A 22,144-nucleotide genomic window follows, 5' to 3' on the forward strand; every position below is an offset into this window, starting at 1 on the left:
TGCATATTATAGATTTTTGCACTAATTGACCTTTGACCCCTGACCTAAGCAAAATCGGTCAATATGTCCTGAGGCAAAGTTGTAGTACTCATTGAGTACCATGAACCTGCAAAGTTTCATTCGTATCGATGCACTCACCTGGTCGCTCGGGGGCCTTCAATTTTCGCCAATTTTCGCGCATACCCTAATTGTAAGGGGCGCTGCGGGTTAAGTATTCCATATATCACAAAAACCGGAATATATTTGATAGAGCATCACCTGTAGATCATTCGTGCCAAATTTCATAACCTTACGTGGGATAATGGTTTTCGGAATTGATTTCGCGTGAACGGTACCGATTTTGAAGTTTTTTTTCGGTGGTTGCTCGGGAACCAAAGCGTCCCTAGCAACCATCAATTTCCAAAGCACTAGGTCGTAAGATGTACCTACCACCCGAGTTTGGCCAAAATCCGCCCACGTTTACTACCAATTATGCTGATGACAAACATCCAAACAAACATCCAAACAAACAGACAGAATTACCAACAATAAGGGTCACCTATTTCGGTGACCCAACACACACAATAACACATGCAACCAACCAATATACTTGATAAATCTTTGATTTTCACATGTAACAGAGTAAAAAATGAGTGCTCCGTTCCTTCGGTGCCTGGTGATGACATCATGCATCCTCTGGATATGGCATTGGGAAGGAGTGGTGTATAATATTTCACAAGATGGAATGATAAGGCAGCGGTGATAGACGTCTCCACAGCAGGTGAAATTTGAGTGAAAACAAAATTGTGGTGAAAGACTGTAACATTTTTGTCATCGTTTTGACTTGTGCTCGACCTATCGTTTGACTTGTGTTTCGGTACTTTTTTTCATACTAATTTCACCTGCTGTGGAGACGTCTATCACCGCTGCCTTATCATTCCATCTTGTGAAATATTATTCCTTGAGTCTGATGCAAAAATCTGTTGGAACTTGGAAAAAAATTCTACCAGGAGCTCTGCTGTTTCTGAGTCCCAGCAAGTGTCTGTCTTTCATCTCAAGCATTGCTTGGCATTGTTACTTTGCCAGCAATGAAAGGAACCCATCAGAGCTGGCGTGAAAGTTTGTTTCGTATGCATTTGGCAAAGTAGTCGAAAAACATTAATGTTCAGTCGAATGGTCTCAGTATCTTATTATCATGTATCATAATATTATTGCTTGGACTTATACACCAAACTTGGTGGCGTAATGGTTGGAGTGGCCACTGATCTGGGAGGTTGGTGGTTAAAACTCCAGCCTCGTCAAACAAAAGATTTTAAAATGGTACGTGCTACTTCTTTGTTTGATGCTCAGAATTTAAAAAGGATAGATCAAGGACAAGCAACTATTGCATAGGTGCGGTGGGCCTGATAGCCTCCTACAATGTTGAAGTTCCTTGGAAAGGAAACTTGTATTATTATCCTCCGTCACCGAAGGTGGGCGGATGTTGTGTTTTCATCCCTGACTGTCTGTTTGTTACTTGCGAACAGTATATTGGTTGGTCTGGTCTGTGATTTTTGTCTTTTTATATTGTCTGTATGTCACTCACCTAGAGGTCACAATTTTGTAGCCGATATTCACGAAATGGTAGAGTTGGTCATCATCAAGAAGAAGCCTATTGTTTTTGAGGTCAAAAGATCAAAATCGGCCAAAGGTCGACAACTTTGTCCAATTTCTAAAATCATCCATTTTCATCCGATTGACTTGAAATTTGAAGAGGATTTGCATATCAGATCGCAGAATTCAACCACGCATTACTTTTGAGATCAAACGGTCAACATAGGCAAAATTTCTAAAATTGTCAATTTTCATCTGATTGACTTGAAATTTGAACAGGATTTACATATTTGGTCATTGAAATGAACCGCCAATTAATTATTTTTTTTAGGTCAACATAGGCCGAAAGGATAACATAGGCCAAAGGTCAACAACTTAGGTGAAGTTTCTACAATCCTCAATTTTCATCCGATTGACTTGAAATTTGAACAGGATTTGCATATCAGGTCATTGAATGAAACCACCAATTATTTGTAAGGTCAAATTTGTCTTGGGGTTTTCACAAGTATTATGCTCTGCATGACGTCTTTCTTATTACTTGCAAAATTGAAGATTTTCCAAGTATATTGGTTTGTTGATTTTGTTATTTTGTCTATCTGTCTGTCTGTCTGTCTGTCTGTTTGTTTGTTGCCGACAGGTCACGATTTTAACCGATCTTCATGAAACTTCACCACATGGTAGAGTTTGTCAAAAGGAAGAAGCCGATTGTTTTTGAGGTTTTTTTGAGGATATATTTTTGGGTCACTGAATTCAACCACCAATTATTTTGGAGGTTCACATAGGTCAATATAGGCCCAATTTCTAAAATTGTCAATTTTCATCCGATTCACTTGAAATTTGAAGAGTTGCATATTTGGTCATTGAATTCAACCACCAATTATTTTTGAGGTCAAATTTGTTTTATGGATTTTGGTCGTGCTCTGCACGATGTTGTCTTCTTGTTTGTTTGTTCCTCTGTGAACAGGATATCTCAAAAAGTTGACGGATTCGGATAAAATTTGGCAGACAGGTTGGGTGTTTGAGAAGGAAGAAATGATTATATTTTGATGAAGATCTGGATCCGGATTCAGATCCAATATTTTTTTCAGTGATTCTTCACCATTTAGTGGTGAGGCTCAAACATATACATGACATGATATCTCAAAAAGTTATGGATGGATTCGGACGGAACTTGGTGGACAATATGGGTGTATGACGAGGACAAATTGATTATTTTTTGATGAAGATCCAAATCTGGATACGAGAGTTTTTTTTCATTTTTTTTTGAGTGATTTTTTGCCAATGAGAGGTAGGGTGAAAAATGATATTGTTATGGTTTTGGAAAACTTACCCCAGGGGGAGAGCATACGTGAACACATAGATGACCTGAGAATCAGTTATTTCATTAGTCTTTGTATAGATAGTCCTTGGTCCCTTGTCAAAGGGCTGTTTGGTGGGCATGCATTGGCTGGGCTGTATTTTTCCAGTGTAATGTTTCCCCCCTCCCCCTCTGTTACTTTCAATATTCCCTTCTTTACCCCATCGGCCCGTTTCAACGGTCCACCAATAATTAATCTCCCCTCCGTCAAACATCCTTTCAACAGTCCCTCCTTCACCCCATTGGTCTTACCTTCAATGCCGTGGCTATTCGGTCATCCTCGTACATGCGGAGTTCCTTTCCGTGTTCCCTCCACCCGTGCATTGCTTGGTAACCCATCAGATGCTCTCGCATGCATGTTCGTGTCATGTCTCACATGCATGTTTGTGGCGCTTGGTGCGCGTCATGGCCTTTGAAGTGCGGTGCTTCTCACAGGCGTGATACAGTGCAAAACAGTGCGAGTGGGCATTTCCGTGCGAAGGAGGAGGTTTGGGGGCTCTCATCACGGCTTTGGGCGTGTAGATGGTGGGGCGGTTAAACAGCGTTCAATGAGGCGGTTTAACAGCATGGAAGAGATTCAAATCTAGGCAGTGCTGAAATTTCCCTCAGAACAGTGTGGCAATTTCCACAAGTGACGTCCTGCACCCGCCCCCATCGGCTGCGGACAAATGGGAGGGGGAGAAGGCTTGTGGGAAGAGGGGAAGAAAGCTGATGTGAAGAAGAAGCAGAAAGGAAGAGAAGCACATGGTACGGGCTCGTGAGACCAGGGATGAAAAAGCGCTCCTGAGCAGATGGCTCAGAAAGTAGAAAGAGGAAGAAAGTTGATGTGAAGGAGAGGCAGAAAGGAGGAGAAGCACACGGTATGGGCTCGCACGAGCATGGATAAAGAGCGCTCCTGAGCAGACGGCTCCAAAAGCAGAAAGGGAAGAAGCAAAAGGCAGACACAGAAGGCTGAGGGAAGCAGAAAGGAGAAACAAATGGGACAAGCTCACATGAGCAGAAAACTGAGAAGGCTCGTGAGGGGGGAACAAAAACGTGTGAGGGTAAAGAAAGGAAAGTTTCACAAGCAGTTGGTGTCGAGTTTCTGTGGAAAAAAGAACACTCCCTCCACGAGCGTCATCCTGCCCTCTCGATCCTGTCAGCCACGAAGGATGAGGAGGGTGAACGGCAGAACCTCATCGACGGGGTCCTGAGGAGGAAGGATTTGAGGCAGAGTAGGGCGAGTCTCACATCAAGCTCGTATATCTGGGACGCCAGAGGAGGACTCGCTAACTGGATATGGGCACCTCAGGGACATGGCTGTGTGTCCCATCACTTCACATCACCACTGACCTCCTTCCCCATACATTTTCCTCCGCTTCCTGTATGTTTGTGTGAGGTGAGGGAGAGAAGGAAAGGCTGCTTTCTTTTTCTCCATTCATTACTTTTGTTTTATTTTCAAGTCCTTCTTGTTTTATTCTTTGCCCCTGAGTGAATGATGGCCAAGTGTTTTGTTTAAGTAAGATTGAAGAAGAATACGTGTTATGGTTAAATCTGCTGTTATGTACCGTTTTGCTTTTAAATGATTGGTTGCTTGTGTGTTTGGAATAAATAATTGTTTGTTGCTATTTCTAATCTGTCTCGGTGTCTTTTCCTTTATTTGTCCGATGGAGTGCACAAGTAAGGTTAGACGGGATGTTCTACCCCAATAATTTGTTTTGTCAGCCAGCGCACACTCACTGTCATGCTCGGCAGTAATCCGAGTGTGCGCTGAGGGCACTGACCCCAATTAGCCGGCCGTCCATAGGTGAGGTATCATGCGAAGTAGTGTAACCCTGCCCTGATTGGCCGTGCCAATCGGCGTTCGTGGTTGCTTAGCAACCTGCCAGTGCATGGAGTTATCAGTGTCAGGCGGCCTCAGGACCAGGCGTTCGGGAGGGACCCAAGTGCTTCCCTTCATGGCAAGCCTTGAACCCCGGATCCCTGACAATGTATAGCATGATATTTCAAAAAGTTGTGGGTGGATTCGGATGAAATTTGGTGAATGATTTGGGTTGGTGACAAGATCAAGCCGATTAGATTTTGCAAGTCCAGATCCAGGTCCGGCGTTTCAGTGGGATACAAAATGTAAACTGTTCAGCCTGGCAGAGGTATGCGCTTTCTTGAGTGCAGTTCTAGTTATTATTGTGTATGATAAGGTACTCAGTATTGTGTATGATAGGATACTCATTATTGTGTATGATAAGGTACTCATTATTGTGTATGATAAGGTACTCATTATTGTATATGATAAGGTACTCACCATCTTTGCTTTGTAATGTTCAGATCTTTTGACTTATGAGCTCTAAATTTCCTGTTGAACCTGGCCTAAATAAGAGGCAAAGTTTGTTCTGAGTATGTGAAAACAAAATAGAAAACCTTGAGAATGTGGTTAAAAACTCAGTACTCTGACGCTTTATTGAGGGATAGTTGGTTAATCTAGTTTTAATTACGTTCTGTTCGGTTAAAATAGTTTTGACCCCATCACTCTTCAATTAATGTAACAAAATGTACTATTTTTCTCTCAAATTTCACCACAGAGAGGAAAATAGAGAACTAGGCATGTTGGTGATTTGCACTTCCAAACAATATTAGTAATAAATGACGATGGAAGTCAAATCGTTACTTCCACTCGATGTCGTCGTTCGTATGCAGTACGTGGCTGTGAGTTAGCATCAGTTCTCACAGGAGCGTGACAGTGCCACTGATGTAGTGTGTCCTCTTTTAGGTTAGAGCAGGAATTTGTAATTTGGCCAGGGTGTCGGCGATAGCTCACCTATTATTTTCAAAGAACTTTAATGTCCACCAACTAATGCCAGTGGACGAGACGCTCAGTATAACATCCATCCAAGGGATGGCACAAACATTTTTGAATTACCCTGCCTGCGAAAGCCTGGGAATAGAAGTTTATAGTTGGGCTGAGATTCAAACCTAGGCTAGACAGCTCAGATGTGAGTGTGAGTACCTCGAGGCTATCCTGCCAGCCCCATTACTTCCACTAAATGTAATCTACATCCGTACCCAAGAAACAATAAGTGAAAGTGCAACAGAACAGTGTGGACGTGAAAGGCCAGCAAATAACTTTAATGGGAAAAAAAAAATTCACCTATGGCCTTTGAATCACTTCTTGCCATCAGACTCAGAAGGCCCTGGTCTTAAAATCCTGCTCTGCCGATATATACTGTTAATCATAATTAGAGGTACATACAGTATCTGTGCAGAGTTCCAGGGTGCATCACGACGAGTCGAGAAGCGTTTCTATGCTAGAACAAATATTGGAGGGGTTGCCCCTCCAACTCGAGGGACTCGACTGAAGATGACAGGAGTATGCAGTTTGTTCAGGATGCCAGCGATAACTCACATTATTTTCAGGAATAACACCGTGGGATCTTTAACGTCCACCAACTAATGACAGCAAATGGGACTCCCTTGGTTTGACGTCCATCCGATGGACAACACACACTGATGGATTGCCCTTCCTGCAAAACACTTGGGTAACAGTTAATAGCTGGGTCAAGATTCGAACCCAAGCTCAACAGCTCAGAGGCGAATATGCAAACCTTTAGGCTATCCTGACATTGGATATTTCTCACTGACTGACTTATTGGTGAAATTCAGACCTCAAGGTAAGCAACCGAAACAATCCAGCCAGCTGATGGATTGAGGATGCAATTTAATGACTCAAGTGGGTTTATGTTGGGAGGATTTGACACACTTCCACTGTCACTCCCATCAGTTATACTCATCTGTTCACAAATATACGTAAAGGCTTTCTAAAATGTTACTCGTATTTTACCTGTCCAAGTCTGTTTTTTGCCACATTTGTTTCCAGGTGTGCTTGAACATGTGCGTGTTGTGGACAGGTATTGGATCATGGCCTCATCCAGTCAGATACTTTGGGTCGCGTGGAAGTTCCTGCAGATGTTACAGAAGAGAAATCGTTCATCATACTTCAGTTGCGGAGCAAGGAGGGCAGGGATGCCGGAAAAGTGCACCTGTGGGTTCACACAAGGACTGAACTCACCGACATCTGAGAGATCTTGCATTTCTGGTTCACCTGTTGGCTGCACGTGCACTTGAGCAAGAAGGGCACCATCATGCACACTTCCTGTATCATGAGCATCTTTTAATGTGACGAGATATTTTTAATGTCCTGTGAAAATAGCCTCCTTAAGATCATTTATGCATGTAAATACATACAGTATCTATAATGGTTAGAGTGTCCACTCTGAGTCTGGGAGATGGGTGGTTTGAACCCCTGCAGAGTCACACTAAAGACTTTAAAAATGGTACGTGCTGCTTCCTTGCTTGACGTTCAGCATTTTAAAGGATAGAGCATAGACACACAACGCTTGGAAGGCAATGGCAAACCACCCGGTTTAATCCTTGCCGAGAATCTGCCGAGGCAGCACTGCACCTTCCTTCAGGCAGAACACCGGAAGGAATGAGTATATTTGAACAAACAAGTAAAAAGCGAAACACATCAAACTCCCCGTATTATTGATGGGAACGTGCTTTTCCAAATTTCTTAAAACCCACGCTGAAGCGATGAGATTGTATGACTTGAGGTTGTTTTTCCACAAACGTTTGACCTCAGACATCGTTTTATCCTGCACTCCTGAATATCCATTTTACTCATTTAAATTTTCCATCAAAACAGAATGGAAGTAGAAACTAACCGCTCGCTGAACTCTCAACCATCCCAAGCTGCTATCCTTGTCTTGACCAAGCCTTAAATCAATTTCGAAATTAATAATCGATATTCACACAATGGTTACAGGAGACAAAGGTTGAAAATCCAACTTCAAACCTCGAACTTTTAAATGCAATGTCAATCACAGTGGAATTCCTCTCAAAATTGTTCATGGAAAAGGCCAAGCGTTGACTTGAGCGATTCCAGGTTTTGAGACTTCAAAATGACATGGGACGTGGGACAACTCGGGACTGGCTTCGGAAAGAAAACCCTGGAGGTTCTTGAATAATTATTAATCTATTCCAACTTGTGTTTTACATGGTTTGACTACTTGTGGAACACTCTGATCTCTCCTGTTTTCAGTATCCTGGAGGGAAGGTGGTAAAGACCTGAGCGACATGATGATACACTGCCAGGATGTCCAGGTACAATGTGACACGAGGCTGGCCGGCTGCCCATTGGAACTCATGAACCTTTGAGCATGCCGTTTCACAATACAGCAGCGACGTGCTATAATAACAGCGATTTTATTTTTGCCGTACTGAGGATGTCGGACTCGATCCATTCCCAATCCTTTGGCAGTTTCTCTTTGGGTGTGGACTCGTGAAGGAAACAAATAGGAATGTGTTTTTTTTTCTCCCATAAAGGAATCAAATTTTACTCTTTGTTTAAATTTGTTCCACATTCTCTGCATCAGGGCACATAGCTCATGAATCTGAAATCTTAGGCTCAAATCTCCTATCACCATCAATGTACCATTCTCCACAGCGTCGGTACTGCCGAAGCAGTTCTTGGGCAAGGGTTATGCTGGGTGGTTTGCCATTACCTTTCCAGCAGCCAGTCAGGACAGGAATTTGGCTATGGTGTCGGCGACAGCTCGTCTACTCTTTGTGGAGGACACCAAGAGATCTTTAATGTCCACCACGTCACACACATTGATGCCTCGTCCTGCCTGCGATACAAGGTGGTTGTTTATAACTTGGCCAAGATCTGCACTCAGGCTAGACATCTAGTTCAGAGGCGAGTGCACATACTTCGATGCCATCCTGCCAGCTAAAGCCAATATGTGTGGGTTGATTTGTCCATTGTCTACTTATGTCCTTGGAATTCATGTCTGAGCATCCACTGATGTCTAAGTATCTTTGACATACAAGTGATTAATGTCTATCTTCTTCAATGAGCCTGAGATCACTATTTAAAAAAATTCTGGAGCCTTGCTCTTTTTTTTTTCCAGACTGTATACCCCCCCCCCCCCTTTTCTTGCCCTCCTGGGAGCCATAAACTTCCATGAGCCAGCTTTTGCCTGTTTCTTCAGCAAGAACGTGCCAACATTCCATGATTTGTTCCTCCCTTTTTTCATAAACCTCCTTCCTTTCCTCCTGCTCTTTTTTTTATCGTTACCTTCTTTCATTTAAAGAATGCATATGATGGGCTCTACTTAAACTGTATATTTGGCCTTCACATTACAGTCCTGCAAGTCACATAACCATTATCTATATTATGAGTTTTATAACGAGCATCACATATTTATAGATTAGAGCTTATGCATGAATTGCAAATCTATAAAGTCAATACATGAATTTAAAATAACATCAAATGTGAATCGTCAATATGTTCATAAACGAACCATCCGAAGCATCCTGACGCTGATCAGAAAGAGGGTCCACGATCTGATTGGTGAGGATGAATGGTTGTTTTGAGTAATTATTGTGGTTATAAGGAAACTTGGTTTATGTGCTTTTGCTTTAAGTGGAAAAGGAATAAATGGAAATAGTATTGTGTGGACAAATAAAAGTGGGATTTCTTTTGTAAGGCTAACATTGTCTGCACTGGATTTCGGAAGCATAGGAAAATGATGTCATCATTGTCACACTGCTATATATATTGTGAAGCCTTTTCCTAGATTTATGTACAATTCCACATCTCTTGACCAATCTGCACCAAATTTTCCATATGTGCTGGGGGGTGCAATCCCCGCAAGGCAATTCTCTGTATGTATGTACGTATGTATATATGTGTGTGTGTGTGTGTGTTCGGCTGAAAAATCAAGAAACACATCTCAAGCAAGTAAATGAGACCATTTGGCCCATCATTGCTGTGGTGCACTCACATGTTAATTTTTGCTACAGCTTTAGAGATCAATCTTCGTGATGGTTTACTTAAGTCAAAATAATCCGATTTTCAACTATACTTGTGTACAAGGAGAGAAAAAGTGCAGATTGCACCAACTTTACGATTGTGGTGGACAAATGACGTCGCAGAATCATGAGTAAATATTTCAAATAATTTGAATTCCGTTATGCAAAACAAATGTCCAATTTCAGGATAACCCCGTGGGTGTTCAGACATTTAGCAACATTTACATAAGATTTCAATCAAACCACTGAACAACCCCAGATTTTTTTTTCCTTTTCAGCTTGACCACATCCCAGTCTCACCATTTCTACGCCACCCACAGTGTTGGAGTCCAGTCTAGTTTAATGGAGCAGATTTACACTAATGCCAAGTCAGTTGCTAAGCGGTTTGGATGTTTCTGCAAACCCACAAGTCTTGAGATTGTTCCAAAGCACTGGCCTGCAGTGGTCTGACCATGAAAGATCTTTTTAACACCCATGAGTGAGGCCTCAGGCCAGTTGGTTGGATGGGACTGGCGGAATGTCTAACGAGGTTGTACAAAGCCATGAAAAAGACTCAACGTTCATTGGGTTGGCTTTGGGAAAAGAAAAAAAAAAAAAACCGCACACACAAGAACATTAAATTCTCCAATGTTGAAGACGCTTTACACGAAAATCTGTGGTCGATTCGGAATTAATTAATTTCCACAAATAATCCACTGTATATTGTCTTCTTCAACTCACCCCCCACGCCCAAACTAGTCATCCGCCTCTCCCACGTTTTAAACCTCCTCGTTCAATCTGTCATCATTTCCCCCATTCCTCTACCTGTCTAAACTCTACCCCGTTTGCTCCATCGCCCCCTCCCCTCCATTTCCTGTTTCCTCTTCAACTCTCGCACAAACTGATTGATTCCAGATGTGACTGCAGTGACTCGAACCCCTCCCTCTTTGTCCACTTCTTAGTCTGCATTCTATCTTTTCCTCTCCTTCTCAACACTCATCTCACCCCACCCAGACCGACCCCACCCTTTCCTGATGTCACATTTCCATTCCATTCTCCCCCTTCTCACTGCACACTAAACTCCACTACTCTTAATCCGAAATATTCCTTCCTCAGGAATCTATATTATTTATACAAGCGTTGGTGGAAATCGCTACCTCTTCCTATGATGTTCGTTTTTATTCAATATCGATGTGTCCGCGTCGCCACAGCACGTCCGTCGCCACAGGGCTCTCAGAAAACCCGCAATCGTCTGGCACAGCCTCGAGGAAAGAGCTCATTCCACCCCGTGACTGCTCAGGCTCCTCCCACTTATACTCTTTAGGCTCCTCCCACTTATACTCTTTAGGCTCCTCCCACTTATACTCTTTAGGCTCCTCCCACTTAAACTCTTCAGGCTCCTCCCACTTAAACTCTTCAGGCTCCTCCCACTTAAACTCTTCAGGCTCCTCCCACCTGAACTCTTCAGGCTCCTGCCGAATAGTGGAGCGAACCTCGCTTTTGTCTTTGTGATTGCGGTACCGTGCATTTTGACTCCGCCTCTTTCGTCACAGATTATAACCCGAACCCGAATTCCTCTTCAATGCTTTCCAAAAATTACAACTACAATCATACCGTATTATTGTACAGTGTGGTGTCGTCGGCAGCGGGGCTCGGGCTGGTGGGAAACCATTTTTTTTTTTTAATCAATCAATCCATCGAAAAATCCCAACAGGACCGGTTACATTCACCGCCTCCGAGCGCTCCCTCTTCCCTCAGCCCTCCCACATTTTTATTCGCGGGAAACCACCCACTGCCCACACTCGATGACTCGTAACCGGATTAAAAGTAAAACATCACAAGACGGAGCAGCAGAGCTCGCCCGGCGGGACGCTGCCGTTCAGCCATGTGCAGCCGCAAGGTGCAGCCCTTCCTGAGGCAGAACTTTACCGAGCTGCGCTCGTCGAGCGCGACCGGTCGACAGCTCTTCTGCGACCCGCTGTTCACCTGCACGGACGAGTCTCTGTTCGTGCGTCGAGCTTCCCCGGGCCGGATCGATTGGAAACGTCCGAAGGTGAGTGATGGAGCACATTGTGGGAAAGTTCGTCAGGTTCACTTTGTACACCGCGGGTGGAAAAGGTCCGAAGGTTTTTTTTTTTTTTTTTTTTTTTTTTACGTCACTCAGCTATAAAACAGTCAGGTACCGTCACAGGTGCACCTGAAATACCGACCGTTCGACTTGATCTTCACATGGTATGGACAGCCTTGGTGTCGAAATCCCTTATCTCATGTAAACGATTAATTGCATAATAACGTTAACAATTTTGGGGATACCGTGTGGGTTCATGGGAGAGTGTGAGATGAGGAGGAGGAGGAGGACGACGACATTGGGACCATACTCTGTGCAGAGCGTTGATGCTGCTGAAACAGTCTCCTTGGCTATTTGGTACAATCCTGGACGGGTCACCACTCCGACACAGGATACCAGCATGCTGGCACTCATTTTGCCGACCTCGGAAGGATGACAGGCAGAGTCAACCCCACCTGGTATTAATTCAACGGCTGAGAACGATTTGAACTCAGGACCCAAGGATCCAAAGCCCGCCATACTAACCATTAAGCCAACACCAGGCATTGATGTGATTTGAAAGGGTGGAAGGCAATGCATTCACTGACAGTGGGGCAATGTAGGGATGCAACAAGGGTCAAGAGGACGAGGAGAGAAGGACGAAGGCAACAACTCAACCGTGGGAGGGTTAATGAGGTTGGAAAAGATCACTGGTAAGAGTGGAGGATGGATGACCGAAGGTGGTGTTATACTGCCAACTTGAAGTCCTGTCGGGGATGGGGTTGAACAGACTGAGAAACGAGGTTCCACAAGCAGAAGAGAGGAAAAACAAACGAGAGGAGGTCAGGATTGAAGGATTGATTCTGGATTCTTGGAATTCCACGAGGGGGTTGCTGGGAAATCTCCTTGTCAAACTTCCCAAAATCCAAGTTTATTATTTAAAAAAAATATTTTTTAAAACAACAACAACATTGCTCCAAAACACAAGTGTATGCTCAAGTTTGTGGTTCCCTGGCCTGAGTAATCGGCCTGTGGGAAAATTTTTAAAATATGAATTTTCCTTCAGAAATATGAATACATGAATTGGCATATCCACCGAAGGTGGACAAAGGTTACGTTTTCTGTCTTTGTCTATCTGTCTGTGAGCATGATGTCTCAAAAAGTTATGGGCGAATTCAGACTAAACTTGGTGGACAGGTTGGGTGTGTGACTAGGATGAACTGATTAGATTTTGGTGAAGATCCACATCCGGATCCTGCCTACCAGTGGAAAACAAAACTTAAACTGTTCAGCCTGGCGGAAGTATGCGCTCCACCGAGTGCCATTCAAGTTACGTATTTAATGATTAAATGGCTCCTGGAGCTACATTCCAAGGGTTGGCAAATGTCAGGCTAAGAGATCTGACCATGGGTCATACCTGGGTTACCAGGTTACCCACACCTTGGTTACCTCCTTTGAACAGCACAGTCTGTCATTGTTGAGTAAACTATACTGGTGTTGCCATTCTAGATGTATTCAACAAACCATTCTCTTTGGTCTTGATGTCTGAGACAAAACCCATGAATAGAACAAAAATTTGCAATAATCTTGTGTCTAAGAGGTGCCCAGTTTCTCCATCCATAACCCTTTATTAATCCCAATACTTTTTTGCTGTCATGAAATAATACAAATGGTACTTCGTTGGAAAGATGATAAACGATTTACATGGAATATAAATTTGTTTGTTTTATTAATCACAAACCTGCCTGTTTGAAAAGCCCTTGGTTCTGGGATTGAGGACGAAGAAGCGAGACCTCAAGCTTTAATGTCACGGTTCTAACGGTAACATGAATTATTCTTACGACAGCAGGCACCCTTTACACTTTACAGGGACACGATGGCAGCACACAAAATTATGCATAGTAATACGTCTCAAAACAATAGAAAAATATGTAAAAGTACACATTTTTTGATTGAGGGTTCACACGAGGTTTTAAAGGCCCCGACGGCAGACCACGATAAATGCTTTTTTTTAACCTCCGCCATCGAAGATCGGAGGTTACTGTTTTCACCCCTTTCTGTTTGTTTGTTTGTTTGTTTGTTTGTTTGTGAACAGTATTACGGAAAAACTCCTGGACGGATTTCGACGAAACTTGGTGGGGGGTTAGGTCTGGTCCAAGGATCATGCCATTAGATTTTGGACTTGGTCCAAAATCCACTATGGCCGCTATGGCGGCCAATTTGAAAAAATATTTGAATTTTTTTTTTTGCATTTGTCCATGTTTTAAGTGATTTCCAACCCCCCACCCCCCCACAAAAAAAATTGTTAGAGAAAAAAAAAATTTGCAACTTTTTTTTTTCAACAAAATTTAGATTTCTTTTTATTTTTTTTTTCATTTCTACATGTTATCAGTGATTTCCAACGAAAAACATGCCAAAATTATAATTGCAGCTGATTTTGGAACTTCAGGTGGAGATACCCACGTAAAATCAATTTCTGTCTCAAGGAATCTAGTTATGACGAATGAATTGAGTATGTAAAAGGGAAAGTTGCAAACTATATCTCTGTGAGCACTGTTGACGTCAAATTGAATGAATAGGATATCAGGTTCACTTGAGTGACCTCGCAGTATTGGCGGCGGAGGTTTTGCACTCTACCGAGTGCTCCCCCTCTAGTTTTTGTTGTTTTGCATGGATGTTATCATGATTTGTGTCAGGTGTTGTGTATTTTGAATCTATAAGAGTTGCAGTTGTGTTAGTCGCAGATTAGCAGGTACAGGTAGTCGTCGACTTACGACTGTTCGACTTTACGACCACGTAAAGTGGCCCCAAAAAAAAAAGTTTTTTTTTTTTTTGTATGTAAAATATACGTTGTTCGACTTACGACCAAGTCGCCTTACAACCGATTGGTCGGAAGCAATTGCGGTCGTAAGTCGACGACTACCTGTATTTGTATTCGTTTTATTGGGAGAGGTAAAGTGAGGCCTACTTGGGTTTGTGTTCCAAGTGTAGTGGTTAAGTCAGTTGGGGAAAATAACAGAAATAGAGAGTGAGATAATTGGGAAATAAGAAGAAGAGAAGAAGATTACAAATCAAATGATAGATGCTTGATGTGGGCCATATCAGGGAAAGAGGAGGCAGACGGTACTCGCTGTTATCGGAAGTATGTGGAAATAGCCCACTTGAGAAGAGTTATCCCTCAGTTGAAATAACTGATAGATACTTTACAGCGGGTAGTAGAATGTGAGGAATAATGGTGTGGAGTGCAGGGATCGCAGGGAGCGGTGGGTGCCGGCATTGTCGAGGGAGCAGCGGGTGCCGGTATTGTCGAGGGAGCGGCGGGTGCCGGCATTGAGGAGGGAATGGCCGGTGCAGGCACTGTCAAGAATGCGGCAATAGAAATTGGTAGACATGAGGTATGGGAGACAGTTTTTGTGAGTGATGAGACTGTTAAGTATGTAGATTCTTCATTCTGCAATAAGAATCGTAGACATAGAATTCTGTGCAGTTTTGATGGAGCAGGAGTTTGGGACATTGGAGTAAGGGTAAACGATATCGTATCGAGTCATGGCTGGAAGAAGTTGATTGTGGTGTACACCTAGGTGCGAATGATGTAGGGAAAGTTTACTCAGAAATTTTGAAAAATAGATACAGGATATTGGTTGGGTATGCTGCTGAAAACAAGGGTTGTGTGGGAATGTTTTCTGGGATTCTCCCAAGATTAGTAAACGATATAGAAATTATGAGCAGAGTGATAGATGTCAACCAGTGGCTGGAAGAATGGTATAGGGAGGAAGGTTTTGCATGTAAGAAGCAGTGGGAATCATTTCAGGGACAAAGGGAGTGTTTTGTGAATTATGGCCATATGTTAAATAGAAAGGGGGCAGAAAAGTTTGCAGTGGGAATTGAGGAAGGAATTCAGGCTTTTTTTTTTAGGTCAGTGGAGGGTGGAGAAGGCATTAAGGAAGGAACGGATGATGTGATTGTGATGAGTCAGGCCAGGCAGGAAAATAGAATTTCAGGTTAGAGAAAAGTGAAACATATTCCATACCAATGGTAGGATTTTATGTAATAGGATGGAAGAGCTTGAAGCCAAAGTAGATAGAGAGGAGCATGATATAGTTGCAGTGAGAGAGACATGGTTTAAGTAGTCGAGAGTAACTGGAGGACACGATTAGAAGGCTATAAGCAGTGCTGGATTAACCATTAGGCAGACAAGGCATGTGCCTTAAAGGGCCAGCCAAAAATTCAGGCCAAAAATTATTTTCACATTAAATATGTCTTTTTTTTTGTATTTAATATTTTGTTCTTGAATCAGTTCATCTTTTGTCTGGGGTCCATTTCCATGAGCCTGAGATCAAATTTAAATTTTTCAGGCCATTCTCTAAAATTTCAAAATGTGCCTTAGGGCCAGCCGAGGCTTAATCCGGCACTGGCTATAAGGTGTATCGGTGTGATAGGAAGGAGAGAATAGGAGGAGGAGGAGCATTCTGGGTAAAGGACAGCATTGCATCAAGAGAAAGGGGTGACATTAAGGATGGAATTAATGGAGAGGATTCTGTATGGGTAGAGATTAGAGATTGTAAAAACAGTATGATACTGGTAGGATGCTTTTATAGTGCTCTGGGTGTGGAGGAGGAGGAGGAGGAGGAGGAGGAGGAGGAGGAGGAGGAGGAGGAGGAGGAAGGGGGAGTACAAGAAGAATTCAAAAGGGCATGTGGTAAGGGAAGAGTATTGATTATGGGGGATTTTAACTTGCCAAGGATAGATTGGGTCCAGGAACAGGGAATTGGCAGAGCAGATGAGGATTTACTAGTTTTAGTCAAGGATTGCTTTTTAACCCAGTTTGTAGATAAGCTCATGAAGGGGTGGTGGGGGGGGGGGTGCAGCGCTAGTCCTCCTTTTAAGTAACTATCCCAAAATGGTGGAATAGATGGAGGTAAGGGAGCATTTAGGAACAAGGAGGTGGAGGTTGAACCTCTCAACATATCCCCTTTCTCCTGCTGTTCCCTTTGTTATGTTGTGTCCTGGTCTGTTCTCTGTCCTAGCTCTAATCTAAGAGTAGATCAGGCTCCGGGTCCTGATAATATGCACCTGAGGGTATTGAGGGAACTTGCTGAGCAGGTAAGCGAGATATTAACAGATATTTTCAATAGTTCACTGGAGTCAGGACAGGTACCGGAGGATTGGAGAGTAGCAAAGGTAACACCATTATTTAAGAAAGGATCCTGAGAATAATTGGGAAACTATAAACCTGTTAGTTTGACTTCAGTTGTGGGGAAGGTGTTGGAGACATTAATTAGGGACCAGATGAGGAACCATTTAAATAAATACAAACTAATTAAAGGTCGTCAGCATGGGGTAACCAAAGGTAGTTCCTGTCGAACAAATCTTTCAGAGTTCTATGAAGCAGTGTCTGATTGGATGGATGAGGGAAAGGCAGTGGACATTATATATCTAGACTTTAAGAAGGCATTTTATAAGGTACCACATTGGAGGTTGTTAGCCAAAGTGAAGGCTTGTGGAGTTGCTGGTCAGGTAGTTAATTGAATTGCAAACTGGCTAAGGTAGGAAGCAAAGAGTAGCTGTGAGTGGGAGGATGTCTTGCTGGGAGGATTTAAGTAGTGGGGGTACCTCAGGGATCAGTACTCAGACCATTACTATTCATTATTTACATCAATGATTTGGATGATGGGGTGAAGAGTCGGCTTTCCAAATTTGCAGATGAAGCAAAGCTTGGAGGTGAGGTGGATAGCAGAGGGGGTGGTGATCAGATTCAGGAATGTATTGATACTTGTATAGATTGGGCAAAAGATTGGCAGATGGAATTTAACCTGAGCAAGTGTAAGGTGTTTGGGGATGGTGAAGAACAATGAAAATAGAGATTACGTGATGTAAGGGGTAATTTTGGAGCGTGTCACACAGGAGAAGGATCTGGGAGTGGTCGTAGATATGAGAGGTAAGTAGGCAGCACAATGCCAGGCAGCTATAGGTAAAACAAATAGGGTTTTAGGTTGTATTCAGAGGGGGATCATTTATAAATCAAAAGAGGTGGTGTTAACATTGTACAGGAATTTAGTGAGGCCACATCTAAAACATTGTGTGCAGTTTTGGTCACCACATCTTAGGAAGGACATAGTTGCCATCGAGAGGGTTCAGTGCAGGGCTACTAGATTCCGGGACGAGATAGACTTAGCTATGAAGAGTGGCTGAAGGAGACAGGGCTTTATACATTAGAAAGGAGGCAGTTACGTGGAAATATGACAGATGTTTAAGATTATGAAAGATACAGATAAAATCAGTGCAGATGAATTATTCAGCAGAGTGGACAGTGATAGGACCAGGGGCCATAGCCTGAGAGTAAAGAAGAGGAGAGTTAAGACGTAGGTACCTGTAAATATTGGATATAGAGGGGTATAGGGATGTTGGCAGGACTTTTTTTGGTAGTGTGATTATGGATGGGTGATTGTGTGTGTTTGTGTGGAGTGTCATATTTATGAATGTCTCGTAAAGGGATAGTGCGTGGTTGGTGGTGTGTATTTCTCACCCAAAAACCACCTCCCCCCCCAACACCCCACCCCACCCCCAAAAAGAAATAAATAAATAAAATAATTTTAAAGCGGTGAAGCCACTTTGTCCGTATTTCATATGTCCGTCCATCCATTCATCTGTCTCTTAAGATTGAAGAAGAAGTAGACCCTTTATAAAGGTTTCTCAAGTGTAATTATAACTAGCATAACCCGCGCTCTGCGTGACATGTTGGGGTGGGTGTGTTTGAGAAAGGAACTGATGCAGAGTATCAGTAGTAATTTTACTTTAATGCAGTAAGTGGAATACGATTTCATTGTTTCAGAACCATTTTATTTACTTTTTTTTGTACCATGCACCTCATATAGTCTTTGAGATAATGTAAGCCGAATATCACGTTACTCGAGCGCAGAACAAAGTCGAAGATAGCGCGACACGAAACCACAAACTCGGAAACAATATATAAGATGGGTTTCGTTCATTTCCAGCCCTGCCTATTTCATATTAAAAATGCCAAACTGAACCGCTTCCTCCGGACACGAGTGCTATTATTATTTTAAAATTTAATTTAAAATATGTGTATTTCCACATTTTTATTTTGGCACCGTTAAGATATCCCTAAGCGTGCCACATTGTTCTCATCTCCGCTTCTCCTCCTTTTATGGAGGACATGGGGCTGGACCAGTCATTGGACATTAGCAACCGATATGTTAACCCATCCGAGGTTTGCTGATTATCCTTGCAAACCTACAGTGTCCTGCTCTCGTCTGTAATGATGATATTGAGCTAAGTTGGCATATTGTTGAGTAGGTATCACCGAAGGTGCACCTTTGTTGGTCTAAACGGTTTTATTGGCTGACTTTCTTACTCTCATTTGTTTCATGTGCCAATGAGATAACCAGTGTTAATCCAGTAGTCTTTGAACCTTGAGCCAATGCTGATTTTACCTGCCCGTGCCAGATCGTTTGGGAAAGCTTTCTGCAGTGCAGTCTTGACAGCATTCCGAAGCACAACGCTATTTGAGTGTTTGTCCTGGTTGTGAGTCCCTTTGTCCAATCAGGTGGACCTTCTTCAAGCCTTCAATTGGACACTTTTTTTTTTTGGAAACATTACCCAATGACCACTGGAAGTTTTATTTTTACTTCTTCTAAGGATCTGTTGAAGATAAAATCTCAGTCATGTTGGTAATGTTGAAGGTCAGGCTGGATGTATCTGTCTTACGTGCTGCACTTTGGCTTTTTTTTTGGTCCATCTCTGTGTCAGTTTTTCTGAGCTGGTTGTAATTTAACTTTTGCACGCACAAAACAATATCCTGCAGATACTGGCTGGGTGTGGGTATCAGTATGACCACTCCTCATTTTCATAAATGCCAAGGTGAGCCAATGAAAAAAGCCAATAATTCACAAGGTTTCGGAAAAGCGATGATAATAGAAAACCTATACGCCAAGAAAACCTATAGAAAATCAAGACGCCAAGGTGAACAATGAATAGCCAAGATCTTGTGAAAAAAGCCAAGGAGTGGTCACACTGTTGGGTACCTCTCTCATCAGCCACATCACTGCAGCAAAGGACTGCCCTTCTGAACTTGGTAATGATCAACTATACTCATTACGTCTCTTGTTCTTCCTCCTCTTAAATTGGTTCATCTGATCACGTGCTTGTGAGAGTCAACATCTCTCTGGAAATTTTCAGTGAGCTGCCTCAGTGCTAGCGAGTCTGGCATTTCATTCAGGCAGATTGGCAGGGAATGCCAGCTGTCATCTCTCTTCAGGACTGGTCTCATATCTACCACCTCTGATATTATCTCACTCATCGTGGGACTTCTTCCACAGAAACCTGCCCTCTTATACACAGATTCATCCCATCTTCTCTTCAGTTATCCTACCGTTCATCATGATGCACTGACTCTCGTGGTGAGGCCAGCAAAGCCTGCAACCATTGTGTCCACTCAGAAAAGCCTGAAAACGTTTGTCCAACTTCAAGATTGAACTTTCAAAACTTGTCTCCTTCCTCAAATACCTGTTGGCACCCTGTCAAGTCTGTACCTGGAGCATCCTCCCCCTCTTTCCCTTCCCTAATTTCAAATGGCACCACAGCCATGTGATCATGCTCACGAGAAGGCCAGATGCCTCAATTCTGTGTTTGCTTCCAACCCCATGCTCCTTGTACCCACCCCACCAAATAACACCCAACTGCTCTTGGACTCTGTCTTTTTCACCTGAGAAGGTGGATACGTTTCTGGCTACCTTAGACTCTGATCCTGCAACCGTCACAGACGGCATCAGCTCACGTGTCCTCAAAACCTGCTCTGCTGCTCTTGCACATCCTTGTTCTGTTCTGCTCTGCAACGGCAGAGCCTGTGGTGTTTGTTTTGTCATTTCAAATTAATCTCCTGCCCCATTGTGTGAAATGCCTGTCTCTATCAATCGTTTTTAAGCAGGTTCTCAGGCTCACGGATAAGCTTGTACCAGTGTACATGCATCACGTGTTGGTCAAGGATGTTGGGAGATGTCAGTGTACTGTTTAAAAATGAATTTCAAGGACGATGGACAGATTCACATGGAGTGTATGTAGTGTATGGGATTAGTATGCACACTTGAAATGAGAAAACAAAGTGTATGGGATTTGAACTTGGGATGGAAATGTCAAATCGGTCAACTCCAGAGACATACCGTATTCAAGGTATGGATTGGTGTAGATTTTGTTTCATTTCAAGCTTACAAGACCCAACTCATCGTATGTTGTAGAAGATGAGATGACTTGCAATTTTCTCTTTCCACAATGGATAAATATTTCGTTTTCTGAATATTTTTTTTACCTTTAGGAAGGAAAAGTTGTTGTGGAAGAGGTACGAAGCCATTCATACCGAGGACTGTTGTTATGTGGTGGAATAGAGGTTCTGAATCTGCTCGATTGATGACGATGCCAGAGACATTGCAGATAAAGTGAACTAAACAATCAGGAAATGTCTTTACGTAAACACGAGCACAGATAACACTGCAACAGCAAGTCATGATATCCCCTATCGATGATATCCTGCCAGATGTGTGGCTCTTCTTCCTATGGCCTCACCTCGTGCAAACTCCGTTGCCTGGTGATGGGATGCCAGTTTAAGGATTGTTTGTTGTTCTGCTCCCCTTGTAAATAGTTATCAATTTTTGCTCTTGATTATATACACTTGTGGTTATTCTAATGTTCTGTTGTCTAAGACGCTATTACTTGCTTTGTCATGACTGATCATGTGCAAAGCTGGTTATCTGGTCAATAATCCAGAGGGTGGGATTACCTTGGCAAAATGAGTTTACTCATGAGCCGTGAAATGTTGAGGTTTATTGTTTGTCGCTCCAACAGTTTTTAAGGATCGTAGATGGGCTGGCAGGATAGCCTCGAGGTATGCACACTCACCTTTGAGCTGTCTAGCCTGTGTTCAAAGCTCGACTCGGCTATAGATTCTCGACCCTGGTGTTTCATGTACAGGGCAAGGCATCAATGTGTCTGCTTTCCATCGGAAGGGCATTAAGCTGGAGCACTCCGCTGCCAGCACCGGTTGTCGGCAGACGGTAAAGATACCGAGGTATCTTTCCTGAAGAGTGGGCGAGTTATCGCCGGCAACCTGGACAAATGTCAAATTCCTGCTACCTACAGTCAAACATCAACCTGGCGAGAGACCTACAGTCGAACGTCAGCCATCATCATTACAGACGAGGGCACAACACATTGGGAATCGTTGGGATATTTAAAGAAAAGGGATTTTGTAAAGGGTTTGAGAAGAACTTGTGCATATAGATATAGGCTATACAGTATTACTTGTAAGATTGGATCGGCATAAGGAG

At 42.9% G+C, this 22,144-nt stretch overlaps 2 protein-coding genes across 2 annotated transcripts in view; both read left to right on the forward strand.

Annotated features, from left to right (window-relative positions):
- LOC147023001 (calpain-5-like) overlaps positions 1 to 9,458 on the forward strand; it is a 53,952-nt gene extending 44,494 nt beyond the window's left edge. The window contains exon 13 of the mRNA XM_085888010.1: positions 6,811 to 9,458. Within this exon, the coding sequence (XP_085744136.1) occupies positions 6,811 to 6,981 (171 nt within the window). The 3' untranslated portion in view covers positions 6,982 to 9,458. The remainder of the gene's footprint in view (positions 1 to 6,810) is intronic.
- A 1,959-nt stretch (positions 9,459 to 11,417) lies between these two features.
- LOC147023002 (calpain-5-like) overlaps positions 11,418 to 22,144 on the forward strand; it is a 73,585-nt gene continuing 62,858 nt past the window's right edge. The window contains exon 1 of the mRNA XM_085888015.1: positions 11,418 to 11,810. Within this exon, the coding sequence (XP_085744141.1) occupies positions 11,643 to 11,810 (168 nt within the window). The 5' untranslated portion in view covers positions 11,418 to 11,642. The remainder of the gene's footprint in view (positions 11,811 to 22,144) is intronic.

This window comes from Eptatretus burgeri, chromosome 7 (assembly GCF_056783735.1).
Source record: "Eptatretus burgeri isolate ZD-2024b chromosome 7, Ebu_testis_v1, whole genome shotgun sequence".
NCBI lineage: Eukaryota > Metazoa > Chordata > Myxini > Myxiniformes > Myxinidae > Eptatretus > Eptatretus burgeri.